The 17,923-nt window shown below is 35.0% G+C and overlaps 1 protein-coding gene across 1 annotated transcript in view; it reads left to right on the top strand.

Annotated features, from left to right (window-relative positions):
• dhx38 (DEAH (Asp-Glu-Ala-His) box polypeptide 38) overlaps window positions 1–17,923 on the top strand; it is a 55,028-nt gene that overhangs the window by 10,400 nt on the left and 26,705 nt on the right. The window contains exons 5-16 of the mRNA XM_056462384.1: window positions 916–1,078; window positions 1,189–1,307; window positions 1,631–1,710; window positions 4,766–4,921; window positions 4,999–5,160; window positions 5,567–5,674; window positions 6,915–7,033; window positions 9,265–9,402; window positions 10,027–10,213; window positions 10,741–10,926; window positions 15,589–15,729; window positions 15,814–15,924. Of these exons, the coding sequence (XP_056318359.1) occupies window positions 916–1,078; window positions 1,189–1,307; window positions 1,631–1,710; window positions 4,766–4,921; window positions 4,999–5,160; window positions 5,567–5,674; window positions 6,915–7,033; window positions 9,265–9,402; window positions 10,027–10,213; window positions 10,741–10,926; window positions 15,589–15,729; window positions 15,814–15,924 (1,670 nt within the window). The remainder of the gene's footprint in view (window positions 1–915; window positions 1,079–1,188; window positions 1,308–1,630; window positions 1,711–4,765; window positions 4,922–4,998; window positions 5,161–5,566; window positions 5,675–6,914; window positions 7,034–9,264; window positions 9,403–10,026; window positions 10,214–10,740; window positions 10,927–15,588; window positions 15,730–15,813; window positions 15,925–17,923) is intronic.

Here is a 17,923-nt window from a genome sequence, read left to right on the forward strand (position 1 = left end):
TTAAATATAAAATCTGATTGGTTGATACCGATGGTATTCCAGGATCTAAGTCTGTATTTGGTAACTTTTTAAGTTGTGTATTTTAAGGATTTTATTCAGCATAGGCTTTTATCCAAAATTACTTACTAAACATAAGCAAACAATATGCAGAATACACAACTGCAGGTGTTTTAGTCCAGCAAAGGAGAACATGTAAATCATGTCAAGCATGTTTGTTGTTTTAATTGTACATTTACAGGGTGTCCACGGGGTCTTAAACAGTATTAAAAATTGATAAATCAATTATGAGAATTAGGGCCCTTAAAAGTCCTAATTGCGTTTTTACAATGTCTTAATTTTTGTTCAAGCGTTGTCCAAAGTGTTTGACTCCAAAAAAGCATAAATTTATTTATTTTCCTCTAATATTAACAATGGTGTGCCGTCCGTCCAAGCTCCGTCGTGATGTCATGTAATTTGCGACAAACGCGGGAAGGTGATGTGTCACTCTCCACATGTAGCGAAACGGACAGCAAAATAGGAAAATGTAATTTTGCGTACTCTTGGTTGGAGAAAGACGAGTTTAAACAGTTGCTGAAGCCTGTCGCTGAAAACAACAACATAATTTAATCTTTCAAGCTTTGTTTCTTCCGAGCTTATCAGAGTTCTGTTGCATGGTTGTGCTCCATTGATTTAGTTAACTGTTTATCAACAACTGTTTATAAAGTTAAAGGCTTGATACTGATTAACTTGAAGTAGCGATGAGGTCTTAAAATATTCTGAGAAGGTTTTAAAAAGGTATTTACAATTACCTTTAGGATTCCTGAATATACCCTGATTTCTGAATGAAATATTCTTGCCATGAAAATAGCCTTTATTGCTGACATGGCATTAACTAACAATACATCATGATTCTCATCATCATCTGTCCACACACAGACTTGGCCACTCCGTCACGCTCCAGCTGGGATGAAGATGACAGTGGATACGCCAGCTCACGCCACTCTCATTGGGAGAGTCCGTCTCCTGCCCCCTCACACCGGGAGAATGACCGCTCCGAACGCAGCCAGCGCTCAGTCCGGGACAGCGAGAGGAGAGACAGGTATGAACCACCGATCCTCACTCATTAACATCTGATTGGAGGATATTTGTGCTAACATGGTTTGTAAAGGTCAGGAGGAGTGTTAATAAGTTACACATTGTGTTTTTCAGGTCAAGTAAACCTCAGTATCCTGTAGATACTCCTCTACCGACCCCATCATACAAGTACAATGAGTGGGCCAATGACAGGAAGCATTTTGGCTCCACTCCACGTCTGTCCCGCGGGAAAGGTAAAGACTCCACATATATACAGTTTAAGTCAGAATTATTGTATGTATATTATATTTCTCAGAGTATTTCTGATACCTTTATTTTAAATATCAAGAACACATGTTAAGTAATTAAGTTTCCAGAAGATGATTATCATTTGATTACATGGTATTGTATGTAGACGCTACTGTTCATAAAATAGTCGCAATGCAATAATTGTTTATGTCAATTAAAATGATGTGCAGGCTTTGTGAACAGACTATTTTTCCTCACCACAGACTTTTGAATGAACGTGAGTGCACAGCATCTAAAGTGTTGGGTTGATATACTTTTTTTTTTGCAGGAGAGAAGAGAGAAGAGGGAGAGGGTGGCATCCAATTTGATGATGAAGATGAGAAGGAGCAGTGGGAGGAAGATCAGCGGGTAAGCGCTTAAACATTCTTTTCCAAGTGTCAAGACTCTTTTTACATTCTACATTACATTCTAATGTATACAGAATATAAACGAAACTCCTTTAATTCTTTAAATTTGAGTCAAAAATGCCATTTTAGTTTTATTGAACTATTTAATACTTAAGAAATGTTAAACATTATATGTATCAAAACATGAAATTCTTTAAAGGAATGACACCATATTTTATATACAGTTGAAGTCAGAATTATTAGCCCCTCTGAATATTTTCTTCTTTTTTAAATATTTTCCCAAATTATGTCTAACAGAGCAAGCAAATTTTCACAGTATGTCCGATAATATTTTTTCTTCCGGAGAAAGTCTTAGTTATTTTATTTCGGCTAGAATAAAAGCAGTTTTTATTTTTTTAAAATACCATTTTAAAGACAAAATGATTAGCCCCTTTAAGCTATATATATTTTTTGAAAGTCTACAGAACAAACCATCATTATACAGTAACTTGCCTAATTACCCTATCCTGCCTAGTTAAACTAATTAACCTAATTAAGCCTTTAAATGTCACTTTAAGCGGTATAGAAGTGTCTTGAAAAATATCAAGTCAAATATTATTTACTGTCATCATGGCAATGATTAAATAAATCGGTGATTAGAAATGAGTTATTAAAACTGTTATGTTTACAAATGTATTGAAAAAAATCTCTCTGTTAAACAGAAAATGGGGGAAAAAATAAATAGGGGGGGCTAATAATTCTGAATTCATCTGTATACCATACATTCACATTGATTTCTTAGTTAATTCATTGTCTCATGTGCAATCGTTAGACAGGTCTAACCTTCTTTAGCTGAGAAATTTATATACTATAGTAATTTCTAAATAACCTTGTTACATATACAATTACTTTGCTTTTCTTAACACCATATTTAGTCTTGAACTGATTCATTTTTCCTAATTATGTTCAATTGTCATTAGTTAAAATTTAATTATTTAAAAAAATATATATTGCTATAACAATAAAATACAGTTACTTTGCTTCTCTGAATTGAATAACTAAATAAAGTGTTAAATAATAAGTGTTAAATAATGGTCTAAAATAATGAAATTTTCCATGTACTTTATTTAAAACAAATAATGTTGTTGTTTTTTTAATGGAAACGCTTTAATAATAACTCACTGAAATTAACAGTACAAGTCTAAAATGTAATTTAAAAGCTTAAAATGCAATTAAAGTGCATATTGGTATAACCCTAAAATACAATTACTCTTCTGAATTTGTTTACAGTGTTGAACTGTTGAATTTATGCTCTGTATTTAATACAAGTAAATTATAAGTAACTGTAATTAAGTGACCTAAAATTAAAAAAATAATCCTTTTACTCAGAAAAGTGATTAAATTACAGTAACTTTTTACTTAATAATTTTTACAAATTTTAATACTAATTATTTAGTTTGTTTTATTACTTTAAAAAAATCATTTGTGTTTATTTAAAGTTTATTAGGATGAATGTACAATGTGCTTCTAGAAATATTATCAAGTTAATTAAGCAATCAAGTATCATCAAGTATAATAAAGCAAGTTTTGAGTCATGTGTCATAGTCCAAAATGTTCCACAAAAGCAAATCATAAACAATAATAGCAAAGAGGTGAACTAATCACTCATCAGATAATAAATAAATGTTTTAAGATAATTATAGGTGGGCATAGATCATTTTTTAAAAATCTAGATTAATTTCGAAATTAATCTAGATTAACATGGCTCATTTGAATTCTGCCGAAGGCATTCAGAATATGTTTGCTACCCAAATAATAAATCTTTGAGAATGGGTTTCTCAAGCCAGGTGGCGCATTAGACCAGGGGCTCATCTCCTACTTCCAAAATGCATCACAAACTGCTTGAGAAACTGTTCTACTATGATAATTAGTGATGAAAATAAATTATGTTTAATAAGATGTACTTGTGTTTACTAACTGTTTATTCAGTTAAACATGAATGTTAAACTGTAGGCCTACATAAGCTCCGAACAGTGATTTCATACTTGATGTACGTACATGCAGAAAATGCTGCTTCTCAATGCCAAGTTCACAGAGCCCTGACGGTGTGTCAAACATTGAGTATGTTTACATGGGCAACAATACTTTAATGCGATTTTAATATGAGTGTACTATGTAAACAGCAATTTTTGATTACCTTAATGCGACTAAAGTCATAACTGAACTAAACAGAAATGGAATTAAGACATGTGGAGTATGCATATATTAGTGGCATTACTGAATTAAACAGTGCAAACAAACTATTACCGTCATGTAGGACTTTTCGCCATATTTTCCGACAAAATTCAAGACACAGGAGGCTGTCAGTAAAGGACCACACACAAAACGTTTGGCGAGCGTTATTACATTCTATAACACTCTCACCAGTCCTTGCTCCTTATTTGCGTCTAATATCCCAGTTTGTCACGGCGTATGAATGAAATGTTCATGAGTTAAAGTGAAACTGCCGAACTGCAGATAAAGTCAGGCATCCTGCTGATTTGATTCAGCACTTTTTAGTCAGACGGCTCACCGGTCAGGTAAACATCCGCGCTAAACTATCAAGGTGAAAGTCATCATAGCTTGCGTAGAGTAGACCCAGCTCCCAACCCAAGTTTGAGAATAGATTACCGGCGATATTTTTTTTTAGCGCGCGATAAGAGTCTCGCATTAACGCAGCACATTAACGCCGATAACGGCCCAGCGCTAAGTATAATATAAAAATATATATATAATAATCATTAAGTAAGTAAATAAATAAATAGATAGATAGAGGTAAAGAAAAAAAGAGAAACATCATACCATATGTAAGCACTATAAGCACTATCATTGGTGTCTAAATAGTCACAAAGCCTGTAAATAACATAAAACAAAATAATATATTTTTCAGACCGCAGCACAACCCTATAATGGGTTACTTTATAACTAATTGCACTCAACACAGACCCTGTTGCATTCACATTTTGTTAGCAAAACTAGAATCCATGTTCAAGCTGGTATTATAATATGTACTAACTAGTTGCTTCATGTGCAAACAGCAAGCTGATCGAGACTGGTACATGATGGATGAAGGTTATGATGAGTTTCACAACCCACTGACGTCCAGCTCAGAGGAATATGTGAAGAAGCGGGAGCAGATCCTCCAGAAACAGACCCAGAAACGCATCTCAGCACAGAAAAGACAAATCAATGAGGTGACCGTACACACCCTCACACATCTGTACAGACCCTCACACGTCTCATACTCACTCAAATGTCACTTTCTCTCCAGGATAACGAACGCTGGGAGACGAACCGCATGCTCACCAGTGGAGTGGTTCAGCGTCTGGAGGTGGACGAGGATTTTGAGGAAGACAACGCAGCCCGAGTCCATTTACTTGTGCATAACCTAGTGCCACCCTTCCTTGATGGGAGGATTGTCTTCACTAAACAGGTACTACAGTGGCAGAGACAGTTAGGTTAACTAGACTAGTTATTTAGGCATGTCATTGGACAACAGTGTTTTTTTTTTCTGTAGCCAATAAAAAAAACAATTCTTAAAGGAATAATACTGTAATATTGATTTAATAAGAAAATTATATAACTGCTTTTATTCCAGCCATACTTAAAGAAATCAACTTTCTCAAGATGAATATATATATATATATATATATATATATATATATATATATATATATATATATATATATATATATAATTGAAATTACTGTGAAAATCTGCTTGCTATGTTAAACGTCACTTTGGAAATGTTAAAGCAAGGCTGATAATTTTGCCTTTAACTGTATTATTGATGTGCAGTCTTTAACTGTTTATTTGACTTTTTTTTTCTGTTCCTTCAGCCTGAGCCGGTCATTCCAGTGAAAGATGCGACCTCAGACATGGCCATCATCTCCCGTAAGGGCAGTCAGCTGGTGCGACGCCACCGAGAGCAGAAAGAGAGAAAGAAGGTGTGTGTCTCGTTTTTACCAAGCAGCAACCTCCCGCTCTCCCTCGGAAAGCCAATACGGAAGTAACCGAAACTGCAATTCATCAAAATTCCGCTAGTCCTGGCTCCATAATAGAGCAAATTGCAATTGAGCCCACTGTTAGAATGGCCAACTTTACAGCAGGAAAAAAAGGTGTTTACAGCCTGGTATAAAGAATGATTTTGGTTCATATAGCTATTATTACCCTCCATGACAACTGTGAGGGGGGTGAATTTTTTTATAACTCATCCGTTTCCTTTATATTAGGTTATATTAAGTTTGCATAATTAAGGGCGTGGCCACTTGAGTGACAGCTAGGTCTCGCTGGTCACAGTCACTTCACCTCATCTGAATCCGGCAGATTAGCCACTGATCTCGGCATATTCATCGTATTTTTGTTTTGTTTTATGTGGCTTTACACAGTCAGCTGCCTTTTGGACTTATTTCTTACAATTATCAGATGATATGGGATGCTGTGTGCATTTAATTGTGCTCACAAACCATTCACGTGGCCTCCGTTTCCCATGTGAGTAAAGTTATATACTTGTATACCATCTCTATAAATGTATTTGTTTTATTTAAGATCATTTATCATTAATATTTTTCTTTAGACCCGTAAAGCACTCCAGAATCTGACAGATTGATTAGCTGTAGGCTCTAGAACAGTCATCTGAAGCGTTGTCATACAGTGTTATGCTGGAGTTCATCAATAGTCTTGCATTTAGTGACACAGACTATATTTGAAGTGTTTGGAAGTAATTTGCATTTTCCTCCTGTAGAAAAACGTCATAAGAACAATGCTTAGAGGCTCAATGTATTACTACACTGTTTTTAAAAGTCTAAACACTTTACTGATATAGTGTACAGCCAAGCACATGTGGTCAGAACACAAACGAGTCGCAGGTAATAAAGTATCAAGCGTTTCTCCCAAAGTAAAGTCTGTCTGCCAGGTCTAAGCAAAGTGCCAGCAGGTGTCTGTAGCTCCGCTCACTCTCCGCCTCTTTGCCCTTGTTTGGTATCCCGCCGTGGGTGCGATGACGCGCGAACAAAATGGCGACAGTTGGCCGCGCCTACTTGTAGCTTCTTTTGCGCTCATTAGAAACCTATGGGTGACGTCACGGATACTACATCCATATATTTTACAGTCTATGGTTTTTCCATGCATTTTGACCACTCTCTCTCTCCAGGACAGTTACTATAACTGTTGTTTTGCTTCTTAAAGGCACAGCACAAACACTGGGAGCTCGCTGGCACCAAACTGGGTGACATCATGGGAATCCAAAAAAAAGAGGATGGAGGAGACGGGAAAGCTGTTGGGGAAGACGGAAAAGTGGATTACAGGTAAAACAGATGTGTATTTTGATGTTGTTTCTTGCATCAATAAGGTATCAATTTGTTGGATCCTAGTATTCATTTTTATTACTTAAGGATTTCTTTACTGTTGTATTTGGGAATTCTGGGTCCCCAGAAGTTTTTATTTAATTATTTTATTTATTTAATTGATTTATTGATTGATAGATTTTTTATTTTATTTTTTACATTTTTTTATTTTAATTAATTTATTATTTAATTAATTTTATTTTAATAAACTAGTTATTTATTTGTTTATTTATTATTTTATTTTACTCTTTTAATTTATTTATTTTTTCTTTATTTTATTTTTTTATTTTATTTAATTAGTTTTTTGTTTTTATTTATTTATTTTTAATCATTTAATTTATTTTATTTGATTGTTTGACTGCTTGACTGATTGATTAATTGATTAATTAATTTATTGATTGAGCCTGATGCACGCGTTTCTGATTTCATTTGATAATCTGATTACTTCTTCATTAAAATAGAATTATATATATATATATATATATATATATATATATATATATATATATATATATATATATATATATATATATATATACACATACACATACACATACATACATATACACACAGTGTTTCCTCTAGGATTTTTTTCCAGCTGTGGCGGCAGGCCTTTTTTTACACAGATCTACCAACTACCTGTGGCGTGCTTGCGTGCCGATTTCCCCTGCTCGTGCATAAAACTTCTTGCATGCCCCCTCAAATATATGCTGCTCAAGCGCAGATCTTCTTGTGCGCTCTTAAATAAGCACTGAAGTGCGTTTACATAGCAAGTACGTCTCCAACATTTATTTGATTTGCCAGAAATATTCAGGAATGTCTCCAATAGACCTACAGCGGTATTAATGCACCACTTACCTTTTAATAAGTTTTAATGCGATTATCACCCGCTATTTAAAAACATGACTGAATGTGTTGAATGAGAAGCTGTAATGTAGCCGTGGCGCCCCGCCATGGAAGAATGAATGTAGCGGAAACCATGATAAATATATATGTATGTGTGTATATATATATATATATATATATATATATATATATATATATATATATATATATATATGTATATGTATATGTATATATGTGTATATATATATATATGTGTATATATATATATATGTGTGTATATATATATATATATATATATATATATGTATATATATATATATATATATATATATATATATATATATATATATATATATATATATATATATATATATATATATATATATATATATATATATATATGCATATGCATATGCAAAAACAATATTTTTATTCAGCAAATATCAATTAGATTAATCAAAAGTGATCATAAAATCATTGAAATGTTGAAATCAGTAAAGACATAATTTGTATTCATCAAAAGATCCTTTTCATTAAACATTTACTGGTCACCCTTTACAATAAGGTTCCAACTTCTATCAGTTAAAAATAATTAATTAATGTATTAACTATTATGAACAATCAATGAACAATACATTTATAACAGTGTTTATTCATCTTTCATAATGTCAGTTAATGAAACAAAGTTGCTCGTTAACTCAGTGCATTAACTAATACTGACAAACATATCTTTGCTCATTATTAATGCGTTAGTAAATATTGAAGCATGATTAATAAATGCTGCACAATTATTGTTTATTATTATTGATGTTAATGAATACATTTACTAATAAAACCTTGTTTTAAAGTGTGGTCCGCTTACTGAAATAATAGTTTTAAATTCTAATCTTGAGGTGGCACGTTGACTCGGTGGTTAGTTCTGTCTCCTCACAGCAAGAAGGTCGCTGGTTCGAGTCTCGGCTGGGACAGTTGGCGTTTCGTTTTCTGTTTGGAGTTTGTTTGTTCGCGTGGGTTTCCTCCGGGTGCTCTGGTTTCTCCCACAGTCAATAGATCGTAGTGTATGAGTGTGTGTGTGTGAATGTGAGAGTGTATGAGTGACTCCCAGTATTGGGTTGCGGCCCCACGACTAAACCAAGGGAAAATGAATGAATGAATCCTAATATTTGATAAGATTGCCGTTTTACTAATCCAAATGTTTATATTTTTACACTATTAATATGTTAATTTTAGCATGCATTTTTCTTCTACAAAAATCTATCATTTCATTATTCCCGCCAAAATCATTTTTGAATTAGTACAAAAAACTCTTTCTGTCATCCTTATCTTTCCTCTCTTCATCATTTCAGGGCCGAGCAGAAGTTTGCCGATCACATGAAGGAGAAGAGTGAAGCAAGCAGTGAGTTTGCTAAGAAGAAGACTCTGTTAGAGCAGAGACAGTATCTGCCCATCTTTGCTGTTCGCCAGCAGCTTCTCAACATCATCAGGTCCTGATCACACTCATCAACATCTTTATTCCTCAAAGGGATAGTTGACCCAAAAATCTGTCATCATTTACACTCCCTCCACCCCCTCCAAACTAGTTTAAAGCATGTTCTATTAGATTGTGTTGGCTTTAATTCTGTGAAACTTTTTTGGTCTCTGTTAATCCAAATATTTTATAGATTTTAGCAAAAATAAATTGTAAAATTGATATATCAGCAGTATACTTTTGTATTGATCATGAAATCAGATATAGAAGCTGACATGGTGTTAAACACAAACATGCGAACCAAATGTTTATGAATTTCTTTCTGCTTTTCAACACTGAAGAAGATATTTAAAAAAAAGCTGAGACCTATAACCATTGACTTCCAGATTATTTGTATTTGTATTCCTACAATGGAAGTAAGTGGTTACTGGTTTTCAGCTTTCTTCAAAATATCTTCTTTAGTGTTTGACAGAATAAGGATCTCATAAAGGTTTATAGCCACTTAAGGTTGAGTAAAATAATGTAAACACATTTTTTTGGGTGAGCTATCCTTTTAAATAAAAACTCCTGCACAAAATTTGTGAGCTCATGTGTTTTGCCCACATGACATGCTGATATTTTCGTTTTTTTTCTCTGACAGGGATAACAATATTGTGATAGTGGTGGGTGAAACAGGCAGTGGTAAGACGACGCAGCTAACGCAGTATCTTCATGAGGACGGTTACACCAGCTATGGTATGGTGGGCTGCACACAACCTCGCAGAGTGGCAGCCATGAGTGTGGCTAAGAGAGTCAGCGAAGAGATGAACAGTAATCTGGGAGAGGAGGTTGGTGAACAACATCTAGTGTGCATGAAATCGATTTTTTGTCCAGTAGGTTAAAAACATATATGTGATGGAGAAATACTGCCACCTGGTGGATATGGGCTGACTTGCATGTAATGTGACTGAAAAAAAATTGGGGCTATTATAATGAACTAAAACTGGTTACACTTCATATCAAGATTGACATTATCAGTGTAGTTACATAACTAAGCACTGGCTGATTTTTAGTACTTACTGTATGGTGTGTATATATATATATATATATATATATATATATATATATATATATATATATATATATATATATATATATATATATATATATATATATATATATATATATATACATAATTGAATAATAATTGAATCTAATAATTTCTTGTTGAACAGAAGGAGCTTTTTAAAAAAATATATATATATATTTTTTGGACTGGTAGTATATATTATTGTAAAAGACTTTACTTGTACATTGTACTTTTGGTTCTAACCATCATTTTACCGTGACATAATGGCTTGAATGTGTATTCCAGGTGGGTTATGCCATCCGTTTTGAAGACTGTACATCAGAGAAGACTATGATCAAGTACATGACGGATGGGATTCTCCTCAGGGAGTCTCTGCGGGAGTCAGATCTGGACCACTATAGTGCAGTAATCATGGACGAGGCCCACGAGCGCTCCCTCAACACTGATGTGCTCTTCGGGCTGCTCCGAGAGGTGAGACATCTTCTCTGTCCTTCTCAGACACTATATAAAAGCTCCTGGTATACGTTATTGTTAACAGCTTACGTGGACACTTAAACAGGCCATATGAACAGGGTGCAAATAGTTTTAATAGTGAGAAATAGTTTTCTGATCTCTTTTTTAAATAATTATAATGATAATACAGGGTGTCCGCAGGGTCTTAAAAACAATTTGTTGATAAAACAAAGTTGATAAAACAATTTAGGCCCTTAAAAAAAGTACTAAAAAGTCTTAAATGCTTTTTTACAAGGTATTACAGTTTGTATAATTTTTGGTTCTACAGTGTATAGTTGTATGCTAAAGTTTGCCTGAATTTAATCTGAACATTGGGCTGCTGTGTAGTTTATGAAATCGATAAAATCCTGCTAGATTTGACATCATGCTGCTTTGTTTACTGCTTCAATAAAGGCAACTGCCATTCCTGCAGTTCTATAGGTGCCAATTAGCGACCCCTGCAATTTGCGTTAATGGTTGATGGTTTGCCCCATCATTGTTCATCATTGTGCACAAGCAGTAACTGCTTCATTCTGGACGTCATTCAGGGATGTAATTGTAAACCTACCTAGGCTACTGTGTATATGATATAATAATATTGTCTATGTGTAGTCCGCTATAATGTGCGCATATAAGGAAGACGCTGACAATATGCAAGCAAGATTATGAAATGGATTTGAATGCGAAGCTGTGCACACTTTTTCCACTTTCACATTTAGGGGTGCATCGATTATAGATTTTGGTTGTACGATTATAGTCTGAGGAATATTCATGGTTATCATGATTATTACGCATCCATTAATTTCAAAACACTACTAGTTTAAAATATAAGTAGTTTTTATGTGGTTTTCTAAAGTGTTATTTATTGCTGCTTCGTAACTGATTAATACAGCACATAATAATAATAATAATAAAAACGAACAGTAGTCCATTTTTCTTTGGACTTAAAAATAAGTGAAAAAAGTTTTTGCCATTTAACGCAAGTAATCATTTTACACTGAAAATAAAGGACAGAACAATGAATAAAAAAAATTAATAAATAGTATTTGTCTAATAGAAAGGGGCGACGCAGTGGGGCAGTAGGTAGTGCTGTCGCCTCACAGCAAGAAGGTCGCTGGTTCGAGGGTCGCTGGTTCGAGCCTCGGCTGTGTCAGTTGGTGTTTCTGTGTGGAGTTTGCATGTTCTCCCTGCGTTCGGATGGGTTTCCTCCGGGTGCTCCGGTTTCCCTCACAGTCCAAAGACATGCGGTACAGGTGAATTGGGTATGCTAAATTGTCCGTAGTGTATGAGTGTGTGTGGATGTTTCCCAGAGATGGGTTGTGGCTGGAAGGGTATCCGCTGCGTAAAACAAATGCTGGATAAGTTGGCGGTTCATTCCGCTGTGGCAACCCCAGATTAATAAAGGGACTAAGCCGACAAGAAAATGAATGAATGAATCTCTAATGGAAATCTAAGCTACATATTAGCTAAGTGTTTCCCTTTTAAAGAGAACAAATGTAGTCAAAGACTGCTGAATCCCTGTCTGAAAGGCACTTTTGATCAACCATATTATGAACTTGTTTGGTATTTTCATTTAATAATTTGTTTTCTCTTTGGAGTAGAAATTGGTATATTCCATAGAAAGCATGAAGCTTATCGGTCCAGTTCTCGTCACGTGACTCGAGGTGCGCTCGCGGCATTCTTTCAACTAGGAGCGCCTGGAAAGCGTGAGCTCGTCAGGCCGCGTGCAAAGAAATAGAAAAAGAAAATAAAAGAAATAACGAACTTGCGAGTGCAAAAGACGCAACGTGTATAGCCCTTAGTTAATAGCCTCAGCCATAGTTGATCCAGTTTGTGTGTATGTGTATTAGCCTCAGTGTACAAACTTGGAACTTTAAACTAGTGCACAGTTGGCATAACTTTTAGTTGCAGCACTTTCGTTCTGTGCAGAAATGCTGGGTTGAGAAGCCTTTACAATTAATTAACTGTAACAAATTAAAGCACGGTTAATAGTGAAATCAGTTAATCGTTGTATCCCTACTCCCATTTGCATGTCACAACCACGTGCGCTCTATGTATATTATATACAGGACGCACTTTTGTTATCCTCTGCAAGTCATCTGTCCTCCTCATGTCTTCATTTATTCAGTTCTACAGCCTAGCACCTGAAGTTTAATACCTGATAGCTTTGTGCGTTTAGATGATATTACAAATTTATATAAAAATTTTTTTTTAGAATTGATAAAAACTATTGAAATGAGGAGCTAAGCTGAAGGAAAGGGAAAGTGATAAACTCTTTTTAACGATGTATGCTTTTTGTATTCAGGATTGTTAAAGCTGCTCAATTCAACTGGAATTAAACGATTTAATGGCTTAAAACAGTTTGAACTATTGACTGACTAGTGGTTTATTTATCACGTGGAATAATAAGTCTACTAAATTACAGGAAAAATTATATGCTGTGGACAGAAGGGAACTAACAAAGTTAGTGGCGGTGTGTATCCTGACATCGAGGGAATGTACAAAGTATAAACCTATTAAATATTAGGAAATACAGGAAAAATTATATTCTGTGGGCCCAAGAGAAACAACAAATTTAGTGGCGCCATCTAGTGGTGGTGTGTATCCCGACATCTAGGGAATGTACAAAATATTAACCTATTAAAAGTGTGGTCACAACGATTAACATATTATCATACTTAAACTTTAGTTGATGTGTAATGTAGCTGTGTGAACATAAACAACATCTCTGAATGTAAGACGCTCAAAAGTTTAATGCCAAGGGAGACATTGGCTTTTACAGAGTTAGCTTAGCAAAGCCTACAGCGAATGAAGTTTGGGGACTACAAAAAAACATCCAGGCTAGTGAGATCACAAGGACTTCACGTTACTCACGTTCACCATGTGCAGACAATCCAAGCTGCGAAAGGGGCGTGGCCAGAGGCGCTGTAATATTATAGCAGAGAAAGCTAAAATGCTGTCCAAACGCTGCTATTTCCACAGAGCTTGTTCTGTTTCTGTATTTGGGCTTCCAAAGGACATGACACAAAGAGAGAAGCGCTTACAGTTTAATTTTAATTATGTTCCATAGAATTATATAAAATATATAGCTAGTATCTGACAAAGGAGAACTTCCAAAATCTCTCTCAGTTCAGTGCTGTATTCGGTTAAAACTCATCCAACTCATGAAGCTGTGGATTGTGAGCCACAACCTGTAAGTATTTTTATTTGTTAAAATTAACCTATTACATGCACAGCTTCTAGCGTTAATGGTATGTTGTAGCGAGGACGTAAACAAGGATGTAAACAACTGGAAATGCTGTTTGGAACCACTAACAATTTAGCTACAAATTCATATTTATCAGTCAAACCGCTGTAAACACACACAATCTTTAGCAGCGCTGCAATGTCTCCCTATGCAGCCGTTTTCCGTGCATTCTACTTCTCAAATGACCAACTCGCAAAAGATATGTGAACGTTTTAGATTACTTACACATGCTTATTCCGAATATGTAAGTCATAATTTTAGCCCCCCTTTGAATTTATTTATTTTTTTTTTTATTTCCCAAATGATGTTTAACAGAGCAAGGAAATGTTCACAGTATGCCTGATAATATTTTTTCTTCTGGAGAAAGTCCTATTTGTTTTATTTCGTCTAGAATAAAAGCAGTTTAAATTTTTTGTAATTTATTTTAAGGTTAAAATTATTAGCCCCTTTTAAGCAATTTTTTTTTGATAGTCTACAGAAAAACCATCATTATACAATAACTTGCCTAATTACCCTAACCAGCCTAGTTAAACTAATTAACCTAGTTAAGCCTTTAAATGGCACTTTAAGCTGAATAGAACTGTCTTAAAAATATGTAGTCAAATATTACTTACTGTCATCATGGCAAAGAAAAAATAAATCAGTTATTATTAGAGTTATTAAAACTATTATGTTTACAAATGTGTTGAAAAAAATCTTCTCTTCGTTAAACAGAAATTGGGGAAAAAATAAACAGGGGGGCTAATAATTCTGACTTCAACTGTATGTGAAAGACACTTGTCAGATTTTATTTTAGAGAGCAGGCGTGAGGTTCAGCTGCTTTTCATTTTCTGTCTGATTCAGCTACTGTTTACACATCACAAAAGCTCGTGCTTGTAGGGGCGTGACGTGGTGACGTAGACCTGATTCGCGATTCACAGCACATAATGTTAGCTGACCAATCAGAGCCTCTTGAGGGCGGGCCTTTCGGAGGAACTAGGAAATATGAAAGTCATTTTCATGTTAGCTGAGTAGCTGTATATAATCAAAGTAAGATATCTGAAAAAATAACGTGATTTTCTACAAGTGAATCACGAGCACACATTGCTTTGCATCTTATAAACACAACAAAGCCTTAAAAATACACTGTGGACCACCCCTTTAAATATTACATAGATGACTATTAAATTGCTAAACAAAAACTTATTATGTGGTCAATGTCAAATACTTGTATAAAGAATATTATATGCTAATATAAACTATTATTTTCCCCAAAATTATTGCATTATAATACAATATCAAATGGTTTCATATCATATGGCCTCTTTTAGGAGCACTATTGAATTTAGGTGTTGATTCTGATGACTCACTTTCTCTCTTCTTCCTTTCTCAACCCTATCTGATGATTACTTTAGGTGGTGTCAAGACGCTCCGACTTGAAGCTCATTGTCACATCTGCCACCATGGACTCGGACAAATTTGCGTCATTCTTCGGCAATGTTCCTATTTTCAACATTCCTGGCAGGACGTTCCCAGTGGATATCTTGTTCAGCAAGGTGAGGTGTTAATAGCGTCTTTAGATGAAGCTGAAGCTGTTCGCTGCGCTGTATGCTAAAGCTGAGTGTGTTGCTGTGATCTAGACTCCTCAGGAGGACTATGTGGAGGCGGCTGTGAAACAGGCCTTGCAGATTCATCTCAGCGGGATGGTGGGTGACATCCTCATCTTCATGCCTGGTCAGGAGGACATCGAGGTGAGGAGATTTTTAATCATGCAGAAGATGCCTTATGAATGGAGTCACAGTTTAAATGCACGGTTAATGTTGTCCAGAGACTGATATTCAAAAGTTTTGTATGTTTTTGATTCTCATATGTTTACCAAGATATATTCTTATTAGGGATGTAATGGTTCTCGGTAAAAAACCATGCACTGTTCAGTGCGCTCTATGGTCCGCGGTTCAGAATATCCATTATTAATATTGGTTTGGTGATTTAAAAACAACTGCAACAAAGCAAAAATGTTTAGCATTTGTACGTTTCCGATTACCTTTCACATGCATTGCACGTGCAAAGAGCTGTCCAATAGTATGTAAATCTGTTGTTGATATCCTCACGTGTCAATAAGGGAAGTGAAGGAGATGAAGCACAAATCCGCAGGTGAGGCCAAAACACAGCACATTTCCGTCAGTGTTTCAACAGACACAAAAAAATAATGAATGCCATTTGCAAAAAAATCTCATAGATAGCCTAGATCAGAGGTCACTAAACAGGAGGACTGCCCGGACCCAGAAGCCATCCCATACGGACCCAAACATACAGCCTATACAGGCCCGTAGACAGCTTGGTGAAAAGGGTGGTTCTTTTTTTTTCTCAAAAAGTGGACCTTTTTGCAGTTGTTCACCTTATTTTCTAGTTAGTTATGAGGTTTAAATACTGCATTTTAGCACTATTTTTAGCTGGATTAGCTTGTCGGATAGTCATCATAACCACACTTTTTGAGGAAATATTTAGAATAAAGAAATATGACACAAATTTATTACATCATATATCATTCGAAAAAAGGAGTCTGTTAAAGTTTTAAAGAACCCCTATTTTGCATTATAAAAGGTCATATTTTGGTTTTGGGGGTCTCCAACAACAGGCTGATATGCATGCAAGGTCAAAAACACTTTGACCTTTAAACATTGTCTTATAATATGCATTATTTTTTACCTTATTATCCCAACGACTCCCATATGATTCGTTCAGCAATTCATTTGTTCTCAAACCCCTCCTTAGCGTAATGCTAATCTGCACTGATTGGTCCGATGACCCAGTCTGTTGCGATTGGTCGACTGCTTTCAATGTGAGACAGAGAAATGCCCACCATCAACAATTTTTAAAGTAGTCAGAGTGCTGAGTATATATGTGAACCCATCGCAGGAGTGCATTAAAGCAGTGCAGTTTAACACCAGCAAATTGCTCTATTCTTAACCATGATTGAACCGGGATCTGCTACAGTGTTTGTCTTCCTCTTTTTCTTTCTACAGTGTTTGTGGGCGGGGCTGGGGATTTTAGTTTTCTAGGGCGGGGCTTGAATTCCATATCGACATCACGCCGACATGGCTAAAGAATCGTTACCAAGACAATTCATTTGAACCTTTCTGAGTCGACTCTTCTATAGATAAATCAATCGTTTTAAACACGGCACACTTTTAGATTTAAGCCTTCGCTGTATATTTCACTTCACTTAGAGCTGTGTTACACGCTGCATGGAAGGTCATTTTCCAAAACCCATAATAGGGGCTCTTTAAATTTAAAAAGCCTATTGTCATTTATTGGGCAAAAAACAAACTGGTCAGCACATTCAACTCTCTTCAGTCTGAATTTGGCCATATGAATAATAAAAAATGTAAAACATATTAATAATGTAGAGCTTAAGGATCTCTTTAGTAGGAAAAAAAGTACATTTTGAAAGTTCATAGATAACAAAAATATTAATTAATTAATATTTGTAATTAATAAATTAATAAAATCAATTAATAAAACCTAATTAGCATTAAAATTAACTTTAATATGTGCTTCTTTTGGTGCTTCAAAGCTTTTCTTGTAGTGAAAGTAGGCATGGGACCTTAACCATTTTCAAGTTATACCGCGGTTTGGAAAAGTCACGGTTTTAAAACCGCCAAAATTGTCTGCTATACAGATCCTAAGGTATGTGTAAGATTTTTTTATTTACTTTTTTTTTCTTTTGTTTTGTTTTTTTAGGACAAC

The sequence above is a fragment of the Danio aesculapii genome, chromosome 7 (assembly GCF_903798145.1).
Source record: "Danio aesculapii chromosome 7, fDanAes4.1, whole genome shotgun sequence".
NCBI lineage: Eukaryota > Metazoa > Chordata > Actinopteri > Cypriniformes > Danionidae > Danio > Danio aesculapii.